The 25,291-nt window shown below is 42.4% G+C and overlaps 1 protein-coding gene across 1 annotated transcript in view; it reads left to right on the top strand.

Moving 5' to 3' along the window:
• Positions 1-25,291, top strand: part of LOC138286353 (uncharacterized) — a 1,286,679-nt gene that overhangs the window by 717,549 nt on the left and 543,839 nt on the right. Inside the window, exons 73-74 of the mRNA XM_069226509.1 lie at positions 11,965-12,162; positions 20,973-21,132. Of these exons, the coding sequence (XP_069082610.1) occupies positions 11,965-12,162; positions 20,973-21,132 (358 nt within the window). The remainder of the gene's footprint in view (positions 1-11,964; positions 12,163-20,972; positions 21,133-25,291) is intronic.

Here is a 25,291-nt window from a genome sequence, read left to right on the forward strand (position 1 = left end):
GAATACTATATTGTCTCTTTCTATGCTATAACTTTGTTTATTTTAGTGGATCAACTTATTCATTTTCCCTGAAAACAAACACTACTTTTAGCCCTGGCCTTTGATACAGCCTCATTCTTAAATAGAAAATGTGCAGGCTTCGATCAGTGGTCTTTATTCATTGGTATGCTTAATTGTCACTCACATTGTACTTCCTCCCACCACAGCTGGGATAGTGAGTGAGCCCAGTTCAATCATTGTCTACCTCACTGTGATCAATGCCATTTAACATTTGCACACTATGCATATCCACCTTAATAGTGGTCACCTTCAGTGCCAAGGCTCTTGGAACAAGATGTCCTTTCTTTTCTTTAATTATTGGAGTTATTTTTTTCCTTTTTTAATTAATTAATTAATTAATTAATTAATTAATGTATTTATTGCAAGGGTCTGGCAGATCCCTATGACAATTTTTTTCTCCATTCTTCATTATTACTTTACCATTCAAAGATGGGAAGCAATCATAGTATGTTGTCAGCAATCTTTATCATTCTTTACTCTTCCAACATAGCTGACAGTTTGATTTCAATATGTTAGCCATTTTAAAATAGTAAACTAATTATGCAGTATGGCAAAAGTATTCAAATGACTGTCCGTGCATGCACATGGAAAGTAATGGTTTCGACAAAACCATTCAAAAATGACTGCCCAGGCATGCACAGGCAATCATTTTCAAATGTATTTGCTATGTTTTATCATTTTTTTACCCTTCCAGGTTGGCCAAAACATTCCTTCAAAATTTGTTGTCTCTCATGAAAAAGTAAAGCTATAACAATGTATGCCAAAAATATTTTTTAAGATTGCTGCTCATGTATGCAAATGCTCTGGCAGTCATCTCTGAATGTGTTTGCCATTTGAATGCAACTCATCATCTTGACTGAATTAACCTAGGCACTCTTTGTGAATAAGAATAGTTGCTCAATTAGACAATGTGGTTCTCTTGTAGGGAATTTCCATTTATTGTCATAAGCACTGAATAGTCCCACCCACATACCGGGACCCCAGAACACTTCTTCTTAATATATCCTCTTAAGTGGAGATGTTCACCTTTATTTCGCAAAGTCACTTAAGAGAGAAAATTATTGTGCAGCATATTAGGGATAGGCTGCAATGGCCAAAATCTTCATCTTTAATTTAAAAAAGGGGCCAAGAGATTACACATGTCCATAATGAGATGGTGTATTAGTAAAAACAGCAGAATGTCTTTCACATACCCTTCTTTTGGAGAGATGAAGCAAGCCAGGACAGTGTAGCCCCATAGGCTACCATTATATGAGTGAAAATTGAGTGTGTGCCTTTAGGAAGCCAGAGACCATCAGTATCCCATCATGCTGAGCAGGTGACAATTGTTTCAGTTCTATTTTCCGGCTCCTGCTGACAGGATCCTGGATTATTGAGCTCTGCCAAAATTATTTTTCTTTTCTTCAAAATTCACTTCTGTAATTTTGTGACATCTGTTTTTTTTCAACGTTTTCATTCTTTACCAAGCACTTTCTGTATTTTCCTGGCAGAACGTAAAGGTTTTTTATCTGAAAAATGCCATCTCCTTTCAATAAATATCCATCCTGTGGAAGGAGGAAGGCCAAGACAGACACTCATGAGGTGTGCATCCTCTGTCTACCAGACACACATGTTCCTGCATCATGTCAACATTGAAGGACCTTCTCCAGATGCATCCTCAAAGACAGTGAAATTATTTGCCTATATTGAACAGAGGAAAGAAGAAGACAGCAGGTGCAATGGGTAGGAGGGACCTCAGAGCGAGGAGAGGCTAATTCTTCTACCTGAGCTCTTTGTTCTGTATTTGGTGAGCGTCCCTGACAAAAAACAGCTGAAAAATTGTGAAGTTGCTGATCGAAGTCGAGGACATTGATGTCGAGAAGAGGTATGGCCCCTACGTGTTCGCCATCCATGACTTGTCGTTGAGGAAACTATGTAGTTTGCTGTCAAGACATGGGCCATCGACGTCGAGAGCAACAAGACATCTATCAACATCGAGGAGTCCGACGCCACAGCGACACTTGCCATCCACCAGGTCACCTTCAACACTCCATAGAAATCGTCAAGATTGATGCCAACATTGAGGCGTTGATGTTTATCACCATCGACAAGCAGGTCAACGTAAAGACAGAGAGAACGCTTGATGTCGAGGAGCTTTACAACCTCCTCACGACTCTATACTTCTCCAGACTCAGAGTATTCGAGAACATACTCCCGCTCAAGAGCGGCACATGGCTCTCCGCTGCCATACCATCTTCTCAACCTACTCTGCCTCCTCCACCAGCTCAAACTGTGCCTCTACCACCGCCTCCTCCGCCAGGACCAGTAGTTCCGAGGTCCACAACTCATTCTAGATCACGCCATCACCACAGGGCAAGACGCTTATCTCCTTCAGCTAGGCATTGCACCTCATCGCCACTGTTCCAAGAGATCTCATTCAAGACACACCCTTGACACCTCTTCCTCCACTAACGGAGGCTACTCTCCGACATTGTCAGACTCCCCACTGCCATGTATATCACCTGTGGATGACATTACCATGCGTCAAGGTGTCCTGGTGATTGGAAAATTAAATATCTCAATGTTGACTCCAACACCGTTGACTTCAGTTATCTTTGAGACCTTACAACACAGTGTCAGCCTCCAGATATCTGTTGCCTTTAGTACCAGGCGTGGAATTGTTTTTAATGCCAGCCTTGGTCAAGCCAGCCTGATCCAGGCTTCAGAAGAAGTACCGCCCTCCAGAACAGGATCCTGCTTCCCTTCGAACAGATCCAACACCGGATTCGGTCATAGTAGTGGCAGCCAAAAACAACATGCCAGTACACCTACTTCCACAGTACCTCCTGATTAAAAAAATAAAAAAAAGTGGAAAAATTTACTCAGTTGGTCAAAAAGTCTGCACTACAGCGGCATCCTCAATGAAGGCGGCAATCGCTCCGGCCCCATTAGGCAGGTATGAGAGGGCGTGGACCATCTCCCAAGAGATAAAATAGAGGATTTCCAGGAAATGCCTAATGAGGGTTTGCTCATATCAAACCAGATGATTAGTGCTGCGGCTAACTCTTCACTCCTTGCAGCACATGAATACTGCCATGGGGTCTCTCACCAAAGACATGCGTAGCTTCATCTTACCTCCCTAAAGCCAGGGGCTCAGCAGAGAAGTTTAAATCTTCCCTTCTCTGGCACAACTCTTTTCGGAAGTCATAGCCATGATGAAATGTTGAGGATGAAGGCTGAGATGGAGACCTTAAAGCTGCTGTCCTGGAAAGATCCAGAGATCAACTTAAATCGTTCCAACCCCATCACAGGAGATACTATACCCAGAGGGTTCGTACCTCTCAGTGGGGATGACACCACAGCGGCTCACAACAACAGCAGCAGCACACTTGCCCACCAGTACCAGAGGAAACAAGCCAGGGGTAGGTCCACCTAGCAGACCACTCAAGGTGGAAAACAACCATCTGCTCCTAAACCCTGAGTCGTTACTTCCCTTTCTTCTGTTACACACTCCGGTGGGGGTAAGCATATCATCAAATTTGGTAGAGTGGCAAAAAATAACAAAAGACCCCTGGGTTCTGAATGTTGTGCAAAATGGATATTGTCTCAGATTCATCAGACCTCCACCGTCTAGCCCTCCAAGACCGTCCAGTTTTCAACTCCCTCTATTACAGACGGAGGTCTACATCTTCTTACCTAAACAAGCAGTGGAACCTATCCCTCACCACCAATAAGGAACAGGCATTTACTCCAGGTACGTCCTGGTGAAAATGAGAGACAAGAATTAATTCAGACCCATCTTGACCTCAAATCAGCCCACAAGTGGATTCGGTGATAAAAGTTCCAGATGCTGTCATTACACCAAATTTATCCCCAATTACACCAAGGTGATTGGCGAACATCTCCACTTAAGAGGATATATTATGAAGAAGTGCTGTTCTATCGACCTTCTAGACGCATACTTTCACATTAAAATTGCCAGAAAGCATTGCAAGTTCTTGAGGTTCATAGTAGGTCAAGACTACTACTAAATCAAAGTCCTTCCGTGTGGTCTCAAGTTTGCACCCAGAACATTCTTTAAGTGCCTGGCAGTGGTGTCTGCCCATCTGAGGAAGCACAAAATATTCATCTACCCCTACCTAGACAATTGGCTGATCAAGGCATCCACATCTCAAGAAGCTCAGCTTCACTACAGCTGGACTTGCAGTCTTCTACAAAGATTAGGCCTCCAGGTAAACCTTAGCAAGTCAAATCTGGTCCCGGTTCACACATTGCACTACCTGGGATTGACCATCCGCACTTTAGAGGAAAGAGTGTATCCTTCGGAGGAGAGACATTTATTGATGCTTTGGAAATGTCACTCTCTCATGACAGCTTGCTGTCCAACAATGAGAATAATATCCTCTCTCTTAGGCTCGATGGCATCCTGCATCTTCCTTACACCGAATGCTCGTCTCCACATGCGTCCTATACAGGAATGTCTAGAGGACCAGTGGGACCAGCTGATGGGCAATTTTGAGGGCAGGATAACACTATCTCGTCATTCAAAGGCTGTCACTTAAATAGTGGTACTCCCCAAATAACCTGCTTTGGGGAATGCCTTTTCATCAGGAAGTTCCTCCTCAAACAGTAGTGATGGACACCTCACTACCAGGCTGTGGGGCTCAAATGGACCACCACCAAATTCAGGGCACAAGGTCTGAGAGGGAGTCCACATACTATATCCGCCTTTTGGAATTATGCACAGTCCATCTAGTACTAAAAGTAGTTTACCCGTCGTTCAACCCTCTTACCCAGTGTGGGAGGGATGAGGTCCAGACCTCTGTCACACGAAGCACAGGCAATATGGAAATGGCTCATAGCCAGGAATCTAGAAATCACCGCTACGCATCTTCCAGGTGTGCAAAATGCTCAGGCAGACTCTCAGCAAGAAAATCCAAGTGGGTTTTGCACAACGATTTCATTTATGACTTATTTCACATGTGAGCACATCTTCTATAGACCTGTTTGCCACTGCCGGAAGCAAAAAATGGCAAAGCTTCGCCCCAAGGTACACAAGGATGCTGGGGAATGACCCATGGATCGACTGGCCCAGCAAATTTCTTTATGCCTTTCCACCGATTTCCCCCAGTACCAGCAGTTCTCATCAAGCTGTCTTACTCGAGAGCCAAGATGATCTTAATAGCTCCGGAGTGGCCACGTCACTGGTGGTTCACAAACCTCCTTCACTGGTCTGTCCATCCGCATCTCAGGCTGCCATGCAGGACAGACCTCCTGACGAAGTTCCGAAACTAGTTTCTACAACCCAATCTCTCCTCCTTGAGTTTGGTGGCATGGCTCCTGAGATAGTCAAAGGAATGCATGGACATCCTGAAAGAGGCTAAGTGGCCTTCCACCCGTACCGCATATGCCTTCAGACGTAAAAGATTCTGCATTTGGTGTTCATCCAAGGAGGTGGATCCCACTGCTTGCCAGGAGGACATCATGCTGCCATACTTACTCCATCCAGCAAAATCTGGCTAGCAATTCTTGTGTATAATGGTTCACCTGGCAGCCCTTACTGCCTACAGAAAATGTTCTTCACAAACCTCTTTTTTCAAAATCCCAGGCCTCAAAGAATTTCTAGAAGGTTTGAAAAAGGTTTTCCCTCCCATTAGGTGTCTGTCTCCTCTCTGGGAGCTTAATATTGTTCTCTCTGGTCTAATGCATGACCCCTTTCAGCCTATTCACAACGCATCCCTGCAACACATTTCCTGGAAAACATCTTTCCTTGTAGCAATAACATCAGCTCGCAGGGCTAGTGAAATCCAGGCACTCTGTTCTCATGCACCATTTACAGTCTTCCACTCCAACAAAATGGTTATGAGAACTCATCCGAAGTTCCTCCCTAAGGTTATTTCAGATTTTAATGTTAATCAGACCATATCTCTTTCAAAAAAATTCCAGAATTCCTCTAACCTAGCAGAAAGATCTCTCCATTCCCTCAATGTAAGAAGAGTTTTAAAATTATATCTAGATAAGACACAAGACATTCGTAGGTCGAACCAACTCTTCATCAACTATAGTACAGTCCGTACAGGTTTGGCCTCTTCTAAACAGTCCATTTCGTGATGCATTGTTTCTTGCATCTTCTTATGTAATCAAAAGGCTAACAAAACACAATCAGCTAAGCCTAAAGCACACTCCACTAGGAGTAAAGTGGCTACAGCTGCTTTATTAAGAAATATTCCTATACCACAGATTTGCAAAGCAGCCACCTGGAAATCTGTCCATACATTTACCAAGCACTACTGCTTAGATTCAGATGCCAAAGCAGATGCTCAAGTAGGACAGGCATCCCTTAGGAATCTGTTTGCTTAAAAATGCATTGTTTTTTGTCCTCTCCACCGCCTCAGGAAGGGATGGGCTTGCTACTCTTTTTTGTGCTTATGACTATAAATGGAAATCGCCCATGAGAGAAGGAAAAGTTTCTTACCTGTAACTGCAGTTCTTTTGGAGGGGAATTTCCATTATAATCATAAGCAAACCTCGCTCCTCCCTGGTGGATCGGACAAACTTCACTAATTCTCTAAAGTGTTATCAAACATACATCGCCTTAAAAAAGAACTAAAGCAGAAGTTACCTGATCAGAATGATAGGATACTGGTGGTCTCTGGCTTTCTAAAGGCACAGACTCTATTTTCACTCATCTAATGGCAGCCTATGGGGCTACACAGTCCTGGCTTGCTTCATCTCTCTGTTACTCCAAAAAGACAGTTTGTGAAAGACATTTATGGTGTTTTTACTAAAATACCATAAAAATATAGACATATAGGCCCTCATTCTGACTTTGGCGGGCGGCGGAGGCCGCCCGCCAAAGTCCCGCCGGCAGAATACCGCTGCGCGGTCAAAAGACCGCCGCGGTTATTCTGAGTTTCCCGCTGGGCTGGCGGGCGACCGCCAGAAGGCCGCCCGCCAGCCCAGCGGGAAACCCCCTTCCATGAGGATGCCGGCTCCGAATGGAGCCGGCGGAGTGGAAGGGGTGCGACGGGTGCAGTTGCACCCGTCGCGATTTTCAGTGTCTGCATGGCAGACACTGAAAATCTTTGTGGGGCCCTGTTACGGGGGCCCCTGCAGTGCCCATGCCATGCATTGGCATGGGCACTGCAGGGGCCCCCAGGGGCCCCACGACACCCCATACCGCCATTCTCTTCCTGGCGGCCAAAACCGCCAGGAACAGGATGGCGGTATGGGGCTCGGACCGCCATGGAGGATTCCCCAGGGCAGCGGGAAACCGGCGGTACACCGCCGGTTTTCCGTTTCTGACCGCGGCTGTACCGCCGCGGTCAGAATGCCCATAGGAGCACCGCCAGCCTGTTGGCGGTGCTCCCGCGGTCGTTGGCCCTGGCGGTTTTTACCGCCAGGGTCAGAATGACCCCCATAATCTGTTGGCCCCTTTTTTAAATTAAGGATGAAGATTTGAGCCATTGTAGCCCATCCCTATAGACTGCACAATCATTTTCTCTCTTAAGTGACTCTGCAGGCCTTCCTGAAGAAAGGCGAACATCTCTACTTAAGAGGATATATTATGAAGAAGTGCTCCGTGGTCCCCGCACATGGGCAAGACTATTCAGTGCTTATGACTATAATGAAAATTCCTCTATGAGAGAACCGAAGTTACAGGTAAGAAGCTATTCCTTTTCTCTCAAGTTAGCATTAGGTGTTGATTTATTATCTGATGGATTCTTGCTGACAGTCCAGGAGGGCCAAGCCCAGTCGATACAGATTTCCACAATGAGTATGTATGAGACAATCTTGCATGCAGTGGATCTTAATTAGGACTATTTGCATATTCTTCAGTGGTACTGAAAACCTAACTGTGGAAATGACCATCTTTTACATGGTGCTTCCCCAGATTTTGGCACTGACTGTCTTTGTTTGGCCTAGACCTCTATGAAATATACCCTAGTTAAGGAGGGGTATAGTGATTGTGCTCGTCCTTAACCATGATGAAATTGGTACACAATGATTGGCACATTTAGCTTACCAATAAGTCTCTAGTATATGGTACACAGTGCACCTAGGCCCGGTAAGTTAAATGTCAAAAGTGGACTGTAGCTCACATAGTGCCACCTACTGCAGTGACATAGCAAACCCAACCCCAGGCCTACCACTGGAGCTGGCAGAGCAATCTAAAAATGCCAAATTTACCTGTCAAAATAAACGCTTTCAACAGGCCCAAACCTTCCTTTTAAATATTAACAAATCACCCCTAAAGTAGGCCTTAGTGCCCATAAAGATAAGGTGCATAGTATTTAAAAGTAGGTCTTGTACAAGTTTAATATTCCTCATGTCTTTACAGTTAAAAAACGTATAAGCTATTTTCACTTTGGGCTGCCTCCATAGAGAATCACTGGATTACGTTATTGCACCTTCTAATGATAATTTTGGTTTGGTAACAGCTAGAAACGTATTTCAAGAACTCTACTTAATTGTTAGACGAAGTCAAATTTAATGGTCAAGTTGAATTTTATCTAACTATTAAGGAAAAGTCATTGTAGAGAAAAACACCTTTCCCCATACGTAAAGACTCTGAGGCTTTTCTGTAATTATACAACAGCTGATGGCTCCCCTGTAGTGAAGTGTGGATTACTCCCAGGACAGGGGCGAAAGGCGTTGACTGTGGGGAGGTGTTGTCCTTCCCATGACCATGTGGTCGGGGCTGTGCCAAGGCACTGGGTACAAAGTTGGCCTATCCTGTCACAGGCAGATGTAGCTCCCACATGGGCCTGCCCTCTCTATTATTCTTATAGTCAAACTGGAATCAATCCCTATAGAAGGGGAGCTGCCCCAAAACTGGTTTAGAGTCAATACAGTAGAGGAGATCCCCATTTCCATACCCACACCTCTGGGTGGGCACAAGGAGCTCTGACCTGGGGAAGAAAGGTTCTGCCGTGTTGGATTTAGGAAGAGAGAGGAACTGTGGGTAGAAGCTTGCAGTAAAACTCACAGGCAGTGCTGCCTGGTTAGAGAGTCAAATATACACTGGTTGACCTCCTGTTTGACCTACACGGACACAACAAGCTCCAAGAGTTTTTTTTTAGAAAAATGTAAGTCCTAACATAGGAGGCTTCACTGAAACGACCCGTTGCTTGCATCCAATTGACATTGAGGACTGTGAATCATATTTCTGATTTCTTTTATAGGATTTTTGTTGTTTTGGTGGTGTCATTTTATTTATTAAAGTATTCCTTTTTTTCTAAATTGTTTTGGGATGTTTCTCGTGTCGTGTTTTTTTTACTTCATTGCTCTTTGAGTTCTGGCCAAATACTTTCCACAGTTAAGCCTGTCTGATCTGTGCCATAGCCACCAGGGGGTTGAGCTCAGGTTATCTAGTGACTTTTGTGGTTTACCCTGACAAGGATTGTGATCTTTACTCAACTCAATTAATAACCTATTTTCTCACACTAATTAATTGCAATCATGATGACTAATTGACTGATATGCTATGGGGATGCTCAAGAGCAACATTGGAAAATGTTTCTTTTACAGACCACCTAGAAACCAACCAAAGCCTCCATTGTAGAAATAGTAAATTAAATCGAAATAGGCTTGGAAAGAAAAATAAAATGGTTCTAGTGACCATGCAGTTCCCAAAATGTCTTCACTGTGAGGCTTTGTGAATATAGTATGAGAATTAGATGGCTGGTGTAAATCTGTGATTCTCAGACATATATGCTAATTTGCTTCGAAGGCAGGCCAAGTGAACAGGCCCTGCAGAAAAATGAATATATTGCATCCACTTCTGCAATACTTTTTTATTAAATTGGAGGTACAGAATTTATTAAATAGTCCTTTCTGAAACACTTTATTTATTCAAGATGACTTCCATTTATGTTTTACGGTTCTAAGCATTATCAGAATCTTATAAACATTCAGGTAGCTCATTACACATTTTTTAGAACCAGGATTTAAGAAAGATAGACACTTGTGTACTAGAGCGTTTTGCAGTTGCAATGCCTATGAATCTGGCTTTACAAGCACAAAGCCTCTTTTCACAATATACAAAATCCCATTTATGAGTGGAAAAAACTTCTGAATCGTGCATGAGATTTTGAGACTCTTAGTGAATCACAAACATGAGTGGGTGTGAAAGAGGTATTTCCCTCTGCATAGCGAGTCTCAAAGGAGTTAATGGTTCCCAGTAATGGACAGCTGCAAACCATTGAAAAGTTACTAGCTCAAGGTTGGGGAAGTAACTGATTTCCAAAAGCTTCCTATGGGGCAGCTTCCCCTTTAGGGATCATGCCGAATGGTTTTAGGTGTTCCAAAATTGAAAAAGATTGATTTTTAAAGCAGTATCTGTCTCTTTAATGGACATGGGTTGCTTTAAAAAAAAAAATCCTGTTTAGGTAAGGGGTACAACTATGGTTCTTTCAGACAACCTTCTTTGCTTTTCTAGGCATTTATACATTGAGACAAGCCTATATACAATTTATCAGAAACTGAACAACTTTTTTAACACATCTTAGTTATGTCTGAACACAAGTGGGATTCTCCTCATCCCTAGTAGAGGTAGTTCTGACAAATATTACTGTCTTCTCTGAAAAGCTAATCCCTGCTAAGATGCCAACTGTTCAAAACACCCCTGCTTTCCCGGGCCCAAAAGCCAAGCCGATGTTCCCTCGGGGGTTGTGTTGTTAATTTCAGCCATGTCTATTGAGCCTCTGGAGGTGAGCAAAATGGCAAAAATGGCTCTACGCCAGGAGCACAAAGTGCATTGTCACAAAGTTAGTTTTCCACTAACATTATCAAAAATCTGATGTCACCATTAAATTAGATTTTCAAAACTGAGTGGAATATAGCATTGATTTATTTTACTAACATTTACCTAGGCAAAGTTATGAATTAAAGTCAATTACATATTAATTATATCCAGGCCAGTTCCAGGAGAATGTAGCTCAACCCTACAAAGTTTGGACATTCAGTTACTGTGGGTTCATTATTTTTCAAATATGTAGTGCGCAACTTTTTAAAATATGAATTGCCTTCCCTGTGGGTTTATATGTCATCGTTTAGCTGGAAAGTATTATATATAAAAATAGGTTTTACTACAAGCCAAAGGCACTTTTCCTTTTGTTGTGTGTCTGCAATGCTGCTTATAAACCACAGTCCAGACAGAGCACACTTCTGCTATTGGCAGTCAAATATTTTTGTTGTTGAAATACACACTGTAGCCCACATCTAAGATTTAACTTGTATGCCATTGGGCATTTTATCTGCCATTTAACATGGTTTTGCAAGAAAATTAAATAATCCAATTGCTTGGAAAGTATTATGACTATCAGTTAATGGCCTGAGTACATACACTTTAGCACTGAATAGCGGTGTCACAGTACACAGATTTGTAACGCCATCATAAACAGAATCCAGAAGAGGGTGAAAAATCTGGGTAACCATGCAGAAAAGACATATTCCGTACAATATTCATTAAGCAGAGCATTTTGTAAATAATTTCAAACTGACACATTAACACATAGGGGGTTATTCCAACTTTGGAGGAGGTGGTAATCCGTCCCAAATGTGACGGATTTACCACCAGCCGTATTACGAGTTCCATAGGATATAATGGACTTGTAATACGGCTGGTGGTATATCCGTCACTTTACCGTCACTTTTGGGACGGATTACCACTTCCTCCAAAGTTGGAATAACCCCCATAGTATTCACAAACTAGTCGTTGTGCACATCAATGTTTTGTGAACAGGGATAGCATATCAGGCCAATTTTGCTTTCCTCTCAGTCATGCAGGAACATAGTGTGAAAATGTGTGGCAAAGTAACGTTTTAATGTAGTCTGATGAAAACAACATCTCCGGTAAAGCTGATAGGTTACGTTTATTTTTTTAAGAGGAACTGCACTAAATTACGTTACATTTTTCTCTAGATTCTTATGAAAGTGAACTCAGACTAGAAGATCTCATCAGTGATCACCATGCTATAGAAGGGATGTCAGTAGTCAAGCCAGCATGTCAACATACTCTGTCACTGCCCATTATTTCTGAGGAAAACTACCGGGAGTACATGGAGGCACTCCTGAGAATACTCATCAAAGAATCAGAAATGCAGGAGTGGATTGTTAGAGGTAAGATATGCCATTACTGCAGCATCGTACCATATGCATCTGGCATATCAACATATGTGTTTTTATGACTTGAGTGTGCATTACACACATGTAAATAGAAATGGTAAAACTTGAAACCCCTGGTCTTAACGGTCACATACGCATGGGTGGCTTGCTCTGATCTCCAGGGTGCTCCACATGCCTGACCTTCACATTTTTAACACATAGGGTTAGCTTATGGCCACAGCCAGATCCTCTATATGCATGATCCTTCAATGCAAAGGGGTGCTTATAAAGATGTTCTCATCTTTCTACTACACTTGGTCTGACCAAGCCAGGTGTGGGGAAAACACAAGATGTACAGAGCTCATTTCAGACCCCTTTGCCTCCCTTATAGGCCTAGAGCAGCAACTCTTATGAAAAGCCTGAGCTTTTCTGTACATCATTTCATTTGTACCCTGTTGGGACAGCAATATACCTTCCACAGTGGACGGGTATATACCTCTGTCCTGTGCGCTCCACTGCTTGTCAATCTGCTATCCTGAGTTTTATTTTCGTGCTGGCATCTTCCTAATCTAGCATGTGCGCAGAAGTCTAGCCCTTTCAGTGGTAATGGAATGTCCAGGACCTGTTCTGTGACCTACGAAGGTGCACCACCCATGTCCTAATAGTGGGCATTGAACCTACTGTCCATGCCTTGGGTACATCATATGAAACTGTGGTGGTAGACTCCCAGGATCCATGTATCTATAGTGCCACTAGACAATTTTCTCTTTGTTAAGGAGCAGAAAGCCTACCGGCTTCTCTTGTGTAAAGTTCTGCTGTTATGTGAAACCTCAGAGTTCATGTATGTGTAGTGAGTATGCAGCGCACATGTGATGGTGGGATTTATTGCATTGAATATGAATACTAGCCAGAGGATTCCATTATGAATGTCCCTGTTTTTAGCGTGGACAAGATGGACGAGGAAGAACATTTCTCCTACACAGTGGAAGTGTATTACCTGCATTCCTGCAGCGAATGGTCGAAATCCAGGCACCGAAGTGAGGGAGAATGGAGACGGGACTAACTTTTCAATAAATTCAATAAAACCTTTGTTAGCAAAGGGCTGATGAGTAATTCTGTTGACACTGCCACTTTGTAGCTGATAGGGATGGGAACTGAGAGGGGAGAGTTTCTGTTCAAGGTGTGGATGTTTTAGGCAGCGCTTGATTACTGCTTCAGGAAAACTGATGACTTCCAGTTTGTCTTCCACTTTATTATGCCATGTTTTAGAAACTCCTCTTTCAAACCAGCCCAAATATTACCTTCTCTGAAAGACATGACTTTGCTCCAAGACTGTGGGTCTCATTGCGAGTTTGGCGGGCGGCAGAGGCCACCCACCAAACTCATTCCTCCATCAGGCCGCCTGTGCGGCCTGAACACTGCCGGCCCAATTAAGAGTTTACCGCAGGGCCAGCCGGCAGTGTAAGACTGTATCAGGGGCGGACTGGGAACCCAAAGCAGCCCTGGCAAATTTTGTCAGACCAGCCCCCACAGTGTGCATAATGAGTGAGCCTGACCCCAAGTGGGCTGGGGACGGGGAGAGGAATGGTGTCTCCTGTCCCGAGAAAATTTTGGAAACATAGCTAAAATGGTGCATTCTGCAACACATCTTTTGTTATATATTCAATTGTATTAGTTTTTAAACCATAGTAAATGATGACCTTACAGTGCTCCAGGATACAGCAATCTTTATTGCAGCTCGTCAATGGTTACCTCATCATCACCCTTTAACAGTGCCTCTCATCTCTCTATAGCCCCTCTCTCACGTGTATTTCATTTGTTTTATAGCACCTCTCTTGCCAGAGTAGTGTGTTGGAGCACTTTATATCACACACATTTACAGAGACAATGAAAATGTGTGTACATCAGTTTATAGAAAATATTACATAAGACAAAGGAGACTGCAAGGTGTAGGATTCAAATGTCATCCATAATGGCAGGCATTTTCTAAGAGAGCATGGTCTGGGGAAGCATAAACTCAGGATTCAGAATGTAACATAGTAGTTAGGGTTGACTTTACGAATAACAATTTACTTCTACTCAAGCAGACCACTTTTTAGCAAAATTAGGATAATCAAAGGCTGGAAAAAAACATAACTCTCTAACCTGTACCATGCAGTTTGCATGCAGCTCTTTGATGGCAGTTCATAGCTTGCTGTGCTAGATTATGACTGTAATTTATAAATTGCACATTAACAAAAGGATCTCTGTGACAAAAGCAGCATCCCACTGAGCTATACACATAAAATTCTGTTGTGTGATCTGCATACTGCACGTCTTTTGTAGTAGCCATATTAACACTCTGCGCTACCTAAGATGAGTCAAAACTGCCCCAATACAAAACCTCATCTGTCTCCAGCAGGTACAGTAGTAACCAAAATTATCTTGGCAATTTTATTTTTGCCTGAAAACTGTTGGATGTACAAGCAACTCTGCAGTGCTTTTAAAACTGCTGCCCTGCTACAAACCAAGCCTCCAGTAACAAAAGCAGCCCTCCACCCTTCCCACCTCCAGGGGGAAAGCCCAATGCCCGGTGCACCAGTCAGGCTTTGATCAGGATGTAAGCCCCCAAATATGAACCAAGGTTACTGTAGGAAATTGAGTTGCTGGTTGAGGGGGTCTAATCCTACTAAAAAAGCAGCCACAATGAAACACAAGCTAACCATAAATTAACCAGTGCTCAGCCCTTTGGTAGCTTGGCACAAAAGCAGCCCAGCTTAACTTAGAGGCAACATGTAAAGTATTTAGGCAGCACTTCAAACAGTGATAAAGTTAAAACACAACACAGGAAAAACCCACAGCAGTTTAGAAATATAGAGAAAACTGTAGTAAATTATTTGAAACCAAAGCAACAAAAATGCAACCAGAGTAGAACCGTAGATACGCAATTTTAAAGATTTAGGTCAAAGTAGTACAAAGCGCCACGTGGTGATCGGGCCGCATCAAGACCAGGACACAGTAACAAGTTCAGGCCGACCTGGATGGAGTAGGAGCCAGATACAGGAACCAAGTTAGGCCCGCTGATCCAAGTACCTTATGTCCTTGGTGCGTGGTCTGCGCAGCATGGCTTTACAAGGCTTTGCAATCTTTTCCTATTATTCTGTATGGCAAGATTTTGAGGTGCATTCTTTCACTCTGCATCAGTTCTGATAAAGCAGGCAGCTGTGCGGCGATGCTTTCCGTCACTCTGTATTGATTCCGATGAGGCTGGCAGCTGTGTGCTGAGGGTTTGCGGGACTTCCCATCGCTTTGTGATGCTTTGCGTGGTTCCAATGGGAACCACATCTGGGCTGACAGAGCACCTTGAGGTCAACTTCCAGGTTTCAGGGGCTGGGGAGGCACCACTTGGGGGACCAAACTCACAGCAGGCAGAGTCCAGGTGCAAGGTTTATAGTGGTTGGGGCCATTTCTGTCCCTGAGGCTCTGATCAGGAAGCAAGCCAACTAGCCCTTGGAGTCACTCTGCTGTTTTGGGGTTCAAGATGCAGTTCCAGTTCTTCTCAGTCAGGCAGCAGGGCAGCAATGTAGCAGGGCTGCAGGGTAGCAGTCCTTGTTGCAGCAGAGCAGCACAGCAGTCCTGAGTCTTCAACAGGTCCAGAGGTGTACTGAAGATTTGGGTCTGAGGGTCCAATATTTATACCTCATGCTCACTTTAACATGGGAGAAGCTTTAGAATCCTCCCTCTAGAGAGTTATCTGGAATTCCTTCCCTCTGTGCCCTCACCCCAGCTTGTCTGGGTGGCACAAAAGACTAGTGTGAAGTCCTAGTGTGCTGAGGCAGAGCCTTTGTGATGTGTAAGGTTCGTAGGTGCCAGAGGACCCTCCCCCCTCAAGTCAGATATTGCCTACTACCAACACCTATTCACCTTTTGCCTCACTGTCTAGGAGAAATACACAAAGACCAACTTCCAGCTACACCTAGTTATGTGGATCAGGATATATAGCGTCAGCTACCAATGGTTAGGACAACAAAAAGCCAACTTTCCAGAAGTGGCATTTTCAGAATTGTGTTTTGAAATCTGACTTCATGATATAAGAGGGTTTTAAACTAAAATTCTTTAGACATCAAATTCAACATTCCTACTTGAAAGTTAAAGCTTGTTAAATGTAATACTGTAACCCCATGTTATCCTAATGGAGAGGTAGGCCTTGCAGTAGGGGAAACTAATGTAAGAGGTTTAGACTGCCAGGGCATGTTAAAGTTAAAAATACATGCCCAACTTGCTGTTAAGTGCCTACCCTAGGGGCAACGTATATCTATTAAATTCTGCCTGCTTCTGTGCATCCCTCTATTTAGGCAGCTTGGAAGCTCAGTCACTACTGACCTCAAGCCTTTGACCTCTGCCCAAATAGCTTGGATGCCCTTGTGGGTCCCCCTTACAAATACACATAACATATCATAGCCTTTTTCACTTGGAAATTCAAAATGGTAAAACAGTCAGAACTGTGAGGCGGTGGGCAATAAAAGGTAGAATGGTCTTTGCAAATTAAAGGTGCTGTATTGAATATACAGATTGTACAGCCAAAAGATGAGTTTAGTTTGCCTGTTCAGTATTGTGCCAAGGGGATAGAGAGAGGTGTAAATACAGTTTTGAGAAATCACAGAGGGACCTGTTATTAACTACGAGCTGGCATGCTTACCTCTGCAGATGGAACGGGTGCAAGAAGTGCATCTTGGAAAGTTGGGACAGTGCCCAGGTAGAAGAGATGAGGGCTTTTTTAAAATGCTTGTGTAAGTACCAGTGGAAATCCAAGCAGATGCAGTTCAATAACCTATAGCTTTATTTCTGCCTTGGAACCATGTTGGGGGAGACGATGCACATCTAGTGGCTATGAAAGGGTGTTTCTCAAAGTACTGAAGGCAGACAGTGATGTTTAGCTGTTGGAAGGAACCATTAAGTTCAAAGCAGAGAGAGAGAGCAGTGAGAGTGGATCCAGGCAAACAGGAGATGGGAGGCAAAGAAAAATTACGCGGAGTGTAGTGAAGGACACAAAGTGAAGTGTCTTGTATTGAAAGTCTGTGGCGTAAGGGAGCATAAGGCTTTCAATGGTTTGTTGGCAGCGAAAGGGCAGCTGAATGTGTGACAGGAGAAGGTGAGTTACTGTTATAAAGTTTTGCTAATTTACATTAGGCTAATGTGGTAACAGTGCGGCATCAATTAGTCGTACCAAAATCATTTGACCTGATCTCTAAACACCCACAAACATATACCTAATGCAAGTTGGGAGAGGCACTCCTCATCCCTGAGTGTGTGGTGTCCCAAAGTTGGACTTCTGAGTACAGTTCCTATAACGTCGTCTTGGTAATTATTTTTCCATTAATAAACATGATTTAATCAAAACCATACGGTTTCTTTTAAAACATTCTCTTTGTTAGTTTCTTCACAAATTTTCATATCATAGTCACAGCCGATGCCTTTAGATCTGGAGAAAGGGCCTTCTTCAGGGTAGTTGATCAGAAAACAATACAATTAGATTAAAATAAATTTCCAAAACTTAACGTTTTTAAAAAATAATTCAAAGAATGCCACAACATGTGATAAACAATAGGCTGGTGTTCACAATTAGTCTATAACATGCAAGTATAATTTGTAGGTTACAATCCTAATAATCCAAAACAATCAAGACTGAATAAATTATGTGTCTAGGTTTCTAGCTCTGAAGTGATAATGAGTAATTAATAGACAATAAGATTTCTGTTCGTTATGACAATTCTATCTTACATTGAAGCCATCAGAAGCATATTTCCAAAATATTTGTGTATTCATAGTCAAAAAGATTTTGTACTAAATGGCATTCCTATTTACACCTACAGTGTAATTCAGAACCCTCCTTAAAATCTATGACATAACAATATCTGGATCCTAATCTTGTTATAACATTGTAACACTTAACCTAAATGTTGAACATTTTGAAAATGCACCGTGTATGTTATTATACCGTAGCCCAAGATGTGGTGTTTCCCAAAGTGTTTTTGGCCAAAAAAAGATACACACTAGATCAGTTTATAGAATGCCACAACCATCAATAGTGCAACTTGTTAATAAAATTTTCCCAGTGGGGGCTATGCGTATTTTATAATTAGGCTATCATGTTTTAGGTTCAAGCCTATAATAAAATATAAATCCCCACCAAAAGGGAAACCACATTCATCAGTGTGAACATACAAATACTGAAAAAGGCCTGAATAACCAAAAACTGGAATGTCATTCAAAGAAAGGAAAATTAGAGAGAATGAGTAATTGTGAGTTCTTCTGAAGGGGCACAATGCAAGTTTGCTGTACTAGATAATAGCAAGAAGAACTGGACTAAGATTATTCTGTTTGAATTGTGTTGTTTTGGGATGTCACTAAAATATTGTTTCTTCTTCCTTTTGTTTCTTCCAGTTTTTTGTGCCTGAATTAAAGGTGCAGGGTTTAGAAGCATGGTTTGGGTCTGATCTAATTATTTTACATACTGTAGATAATCTGGGAACATTAGAATCATACATGATATTTCGGCAGTCTTTAATTCTTTCACTCATTAGTGAAATGGCTGGCTCATAAGAATCTTGCCCACTATATACTATCTCATTTACCTATGGACACAGAAAGGGCAAAACCCTGTAATACATCAGCCCCCGTGCCACACTCTCCAGGCTTCAAACTTTCAATGCAAGGTGTAGTAACAATTACCTGTGAAAAGAATACGGTTATTATGAACATGAAATAGTCGTGAAAACATAACGTAATACTTTCCACATACCAACAAAATTAATAGCTGCAATTGCAAGGAGCCCCATTGCGATATGTGATACCTTCAGCTAATCCACCCCTACAGTGTCATAATATTCAGTAAGGAGTAGGTGATAGACTCCAAATTCTGTCTACGAATTTGTTTATTAAAACATTTGAATGTAGCTCTAGTGCTTTTTTAATCCATTCATAGTCCTGTGAACCAGACAGAGTCCTGACAGAGTGAGTGTGAGAGGTAATGAGATGTGAGTGAGATCGCAACACAAAGGCTTTTGTATGCTTTAAACAGTCTAACATAAGTCCATTAAACATACTACTAATGGGAAGACACTACAGCTACAGACAGATACTTCTTCAAATTAAATATGTGCTTTATAACAACCAGTGTAACAAAATAGGAATTTTTAACACCGGGAAAGCACTGTTTTGTCTATTTTGGGGGTTAGACAACTGAATAAACTCTTATAAGCACTGATTTCTAAAGATTTGGAAACCACTGATAAAACACCACGGAAATTCACAAAACATAAACACTGAAAATAGGACAGCCTACTTATAATGTATGTCTAGCGCAGGGTTGTCTTTCATTATTATATATATCAAGCATCTTGTAATCAGTTACTAACTCATTTCTTAAGGTGTGTCCTGTGCATTTTTCCTTTTCTTTTCTTTGCTTGTAAAAATATCATTCCTACCTCCACACCACTTGTGAAAATTAAGATAGATCATTGTTTCATTTTCCCTCCCCTAAGCACACCAATTACGCCTGGATCATTTAGTTGTGAGTTAAGAAGAGTGGATAAGTGACACAGAGATACAAATTGCACTGTCATCTCTTTTAGCTGCCATTTTAGGTAGTGCTTGTGAATGTGGAAATCCATAGACTTAACAGAATTGGTACATGCTTAGGTGAAACAACTGAGTGCAAAACTGGGTTTTTGAAAATGTAAAATCCCTCTAACTGTTTGGTGTGTTTTTCATATTTACATCTGATTTACATGTGTACAAAGATTTGTAAATCATGTTTGGAAGAGATGGTATAGAGGTAAAAGAGGAGGGGGCAAAGACGGCATCTTGGAAGATGCCTATTTGCCTTGAAGTGAGCACAGAACTGGAAGTGCACCATGACTCTGAAGCCCACATTATGAGTCTGGCGGTCACTTAACCGCCAGATTATTGGATAACTGTCAGACCGCCGCCAATGCGGAGGTCCGATTGCCACATTACAGCCCTGGCGTTCGGGCAGCCAGGATCGGAGAGCCCGGTGGTCTGGCAGTTGCAGCAGTCCTAATCTGCCAGGGCAGTGCTGCCCTGGGGATTATGACCCGCTACTCTGCCAGCAGTTTCATGGCAGAAGCACCACTGGCAGAGAACAGGTGCAGGGTGCCATGCGCTTGGCATGGGCAGTGCAGGGCCACCCCTGGCCAACACCCAAGCAATGTTCGCAGACAGTGAACATTGAGAGGGTGCTGGTGCAACCTGCGCTCTACAGCATTGCTGCCAGGTCGATTATGAGCCGGAGACAATGCTGTAGGCTGTTTCCCGCTAGGCCAGTGGGCGGAAACTCAGGTTTCTGCCTGCTGACCTAGCAGGAAACTCTTAATGGGGCTGCAGGGGAGGCAGCCACTATGGTGGTAACCTCCCCGTTGGACGTTCGGTGGACGATGTAAACCGTCCACTGAACTCAATATCGGCCCCTGAGTGCCAGTGCTCCTGTAGGAAGAACCGTTGATACTTAAAATGACACAGTGGAAAGGGTATTGGGATTAAAATTTTGATTTTGATTATAATTTTGAAGCAAAATGTGAAATGATGCCAGGATAGTGTAGATATCTGCTAGGCAACATCATGTGTTGTAAATAGTGTACAGCTACATCCCTTTTTTCACTCTATTATGTGTTCAGCAAAAATCATAGACTACAAAATGCTCTCAGTTGTGATTTAAACTTGTTCAGCAGAGCATTTGATAAATGAATCTTCATATAGCATATTATTGTTTTTGTCTAGATTTGTAAACAGAATTTAGTTACAGGAAGTGTTTTATCTTTCTTTAGACTGGACTCAGCCTCAGATGGAAAATGCTGCTATCCTTCGCTTTTCTTTGCAACGGCCTGCTTTGCTCATAGACCCATGCGGCGAAGGAAAGAAGTGGTTTGATGCTGTGCAGGGGAGCTCAACTAAAATGACGTTCACATCAGTCACTCTAAAGACAAGGTTAGCTAAGGATGTTATATAGCAAGTATGTGTTTAAACCTTGTTATGTAACTAATCTCTTCTGTCTGATCTTTCTACTTCGACTCTTAAATATAACAGCTGCAGCCAGGAACCTCATAATCTTCTTATCAGAGGGACCTGCATAGCTCGAAGCAGACAGGATCTAACTACACGCTAATACATAAGCAGCAGTACTGTCCACTATCTTGCAATTCTCGGTTTCCAGCAAAATTGTACAAATATCTCAAAGGTTCAAATTGTGTTTGCCTTTTTCAAGCTTGTTTTTTTTTTGTTTTTTTTTTACTTTTGCAGGTCATCGTGAGCAAAGACTTTACTTTAAAGATTTCTAGCAAATGATAAAGGTAGTGTCATTGACAGGCCAGTGTAAGTATTGTTTAGTTGTTCAGAAAGGCAAGCAAGGGGCCAACAAACTCATAGAAAACTATTAGCAGTTCTGGTGCTAAGGAACATAGTAAAAAGAAAAATGAGGGGTCCCAGAGAAACTGTTTGCCTTCCACAAATAGTAATTTGTCTGTGATAAAGAGGAAGAAGAGAACTTCTCCAATGAACTGAAAAAACAATCCAGAGCCAATGCAAGTTAGGGAGTTGCTTGGGAGTGGGCCTTCACTGAAGAAAGCGTTAAATTACCAACAGAGCCTTATATGCTACAGTAAACATTAGTTTCATTATAACCAAACTGAGAAAGAAGTTGGCCTACTCCGTCCCCTTTGTCCCCATTTCACATCACAAATCCAGGCATCTGGTGCTGCAGCCAGTGGAAAACTTTACACTGCTGTCTCAGGGGGCTCACTGCACATAAGCTCAGAATTTACCAGAGGCACTGGCCGTGGGGAGGAGATGGTGTGAAAGCTGCGGCTTCTGGATAAATAGTGCGACATGTAGACTTAAGGGTTCTGAGGCACCAGCTAGAGGTTCTTTCAGTGCCAATGAAGATGGGGTTGTCTTCGGCTCCAGTGCTACAGGTCAACGTTAAAGTCAGACGTTTCGGTGCTTTCTCAAAAAATTGATGGAGGCTTACCACGTTCAGATTAGCAGTAAATTAAAGGTGATTTGGATTTGCCTTTTGCTTTATCTAATTAACTTTATTTGTGTAGAGAAGAGGTGGTAAAGGACAGTAATTTACTGATTCTTTTTAGGATTTACAAGATTCAAGACATATGAGCAATTTCCATGACAGTGTCTCTAATGTAGTTGTGCCATCTATGTCCTTAAATGACAGCAACTCCTACATACCCTATTTGAGAAGAGCTTTCTCTATTTATAGGTCTGCATTATGAGAGAGGAGACATAAAAGTCATCCTCTTCTAAACTGGTGCCTGAGTTGCAGCCCAGAGCCTGCATGTACAAGGGCTTCAGTGTCCATAGTCTTGTGAACTGAGTGACGCCTCACTAAATCAAGGACTCAGGTCTCGACCTTAGCTACAGGATTATCCTCCCACAGAGGGTGAGCATCAAAGTCATAGCACTGGTTGCAGCTCACCTGAAAAGAGCTGCAACTGGTCAAAGCAACACTTTTATGTAGCTGTCAAGTTTTCAGTTTGCTTATGTGTGACATTTCATACTTGCCATGGTTTTGTGTGTGACACTTTTTATTTGAGTTCATTCGGTCTAGAAATCTAGACCATTTGAGGTCATAATAACAATCATACATAAAAGAAAAAAGTGATAAAAACATGGTAACAATGTAAAACCAATAGTCGTCAAAACATTCTAGCAATAAGAACAACAGGACAGAGCATTTGATCAAATATATAAATACAATAAAGTAGGACATAAATAGATGTAGTAAAAAAAAGGGGACAGAGCTAAAAATTAAGGTATAAAACTTTTTGTCTGGGGGACCAGTGTGCACGACCAGAAGACAAAAAGACAGAGATAGTCTGATTAGATTAAAAAATAAAAAATAGAATAAAAAACATTATCAGAATACCAATCAAAAAACAGCAGTAAAAGCTATATGGGAAGGCTAAATAGGCTAGTGCAGTCTCAGGAAATCATGAAGAAGGCAACAACTTCCTAATAGAAATTTCCTGCTAAAAACAATACAGGAAGATAAAAAGAGCAGATTAAAATCCTTCTAAAGACTAATATAGAGATGACTCAGGGGCTTTTAGATGCAATTAATTTGCGACGGATGTACCAGGTCTCCGATAAGTATTTGGTAACTGGAATGGCTACCCTGGGAGAGAAATCATGCGTGCAGATTCTAATGGCAGTCGCTCTATCCTGAAATGACATATTTTTACAGAGGGGAATAATCCACCTCTTTCTTGGTGTCTTATACAGAGGGCAGAAGAATAATACATGCTCTGATGATTCTTTGCAATGTTGGCAGAAAATACACCTATCATTTGTAGCGATGTTAGATGGCCAATGGGCCGTGAACCCATTGATAGGCAATGTACCATATCTTAACTGCAGGTAAAGAGCGCGGGCATACGGAGGGATAGGGAGGTTCAGGAAATTCTCAGCCCAGGGTTCATGCTTAATTTGAAGAAAATCCATTGTTAACCTACCCGCCCCCTTTTGGTGCAAGGAATCTTCGTTAACTTTCTCCCAATATCTGCTTGTGACAAATCTCCTAGCCTTATCAGGGATTTGATCCGGGTGGTTCCAATAATGGGGGAGACCCATTTTATCCCAGGCGGTTTTCATCTCTTTCAGCCAAGGGATTCTCTCCAATGCCTTGGGGGCAGCTATCAACTCTCTTATAGCCAGCCTATATGGTTCAAGTTCAGCAGATTTCCATAGACGAATCCAGTAGGAAAGGGGTCTTAAGGCCGCTATGGTTTTAATGCCATTTAAACCAAGGTCAAGCCTTAAAGGGGTCATTGGTGTACCTGTACCTAGCCTGGACACCTGCATGACGTACAATCCACGTGACACTTTATCATAGGTTAACCAAGGCAGTTATGTCGTGAAAAGAGATTATGTGCAACATTAACACCATGCAACAGTAACACCATTTGCTGAAATACAATGGTCAAGAAGGGTCTTAAAAGAGCTGCTGGGACTTTAAAAACAATTGATGCATACCTTGGTATATCTGAGTTTAAGGCAGAGCAAAGCTGCGGCAGAGAGCCTGCAACCACTACAACAGCCACCCCTGTGCTCTTTCCTTCGCATCAGTGGTCTGGTAAGAGTAAGCTAGAGTGGAGGAGCACATGAGCAGTTGTAGTGCTTTCCTCTTATTTAGTTTCTAAGCACTAACATAACACAACAGAAATGCACTTCTGAGGTCAAAGAAGACTTTTATTGTTATTTTATTCTTCCCCAACCACAATGTTTATGAATGAATGAGTTAGTAGCTTTCAAGTCCGCGTTAATCAAACAAAATATATCAGTTTGCAATATACACAGCAGGTTATATTTATAAGATATTGAATGCAAAGCAAAACAAATACTTCACCGTGTGGGAACTATTCACAGCTTCATCTTTCTAAGGTCTGCAAGCTGAGGACCCCTGTCAGCCGCGAGAAAGAGAGATTCATCTACCCACACGGGATTGCTGGCAGCCTGCGCCAAGCTCCAGCACGAGGTCCGGCAGATTCGAATCTGACCCTCTGCAGCCTGTTACATTCGTTACAAAGGTGTGCCCCCTCCTCTCAGACCTGGGAAACTGAGCAAGCCTTTTGGAGACTGGCCAGGTCTCCAAGACTACTCCTGTTCCCAAGCTCAAGGGAAGAGAAACGACGCCCATGTACTCTCTCTTATCAGGTCTAGTCTACTGTGAGAGCAAAACATCTTGGTTCTCTGGTGCAAAAACACAGCTTGGAAAAATACAGCTTAGATTCTCAACTGCCATGTCTAACTCCACGTTAAAGGCAATGGGCAGCTAACCTAAATATCAAATGCAATGTCATGTTAAAGGCAATAGGCAGCTAACCTAAATATCAAATGCAATGTCTAGTGTCATGTCAAAGCCAATAGGCATCTAAGCTGAATACAAAATACAATGTCTTATATCATGTCAAAGCCCATAGGCAGCTGAGCTGAATACAAAATGCAATGTATAATATCATGTCAAAGCCAAAAGGCAGCGGAGCTGAATACAAAATGCAATGTCTAATATCATGTCAAAGCCAATAGGCAGTTAAGCTGAATATCATGTCAAAGCCAATAGGCAGTTAAGCTGAAT

The sequence above is a fragment of the Pleurodeles waltl genome, chromosome 3_2 (genome assembly GCF_031143425.1).
Source record: "Pleurodeles waltl isolate 20211129_DDA chromosome 3_2, aPleWal1.hap1.20221129, whole genome shotgun sequence".
NCBI lineage: Eukaryota > Metazoa > Chordata > Amphibia > Caudata > Salamandridae > Pleurodeles > Pleurodeles waltl.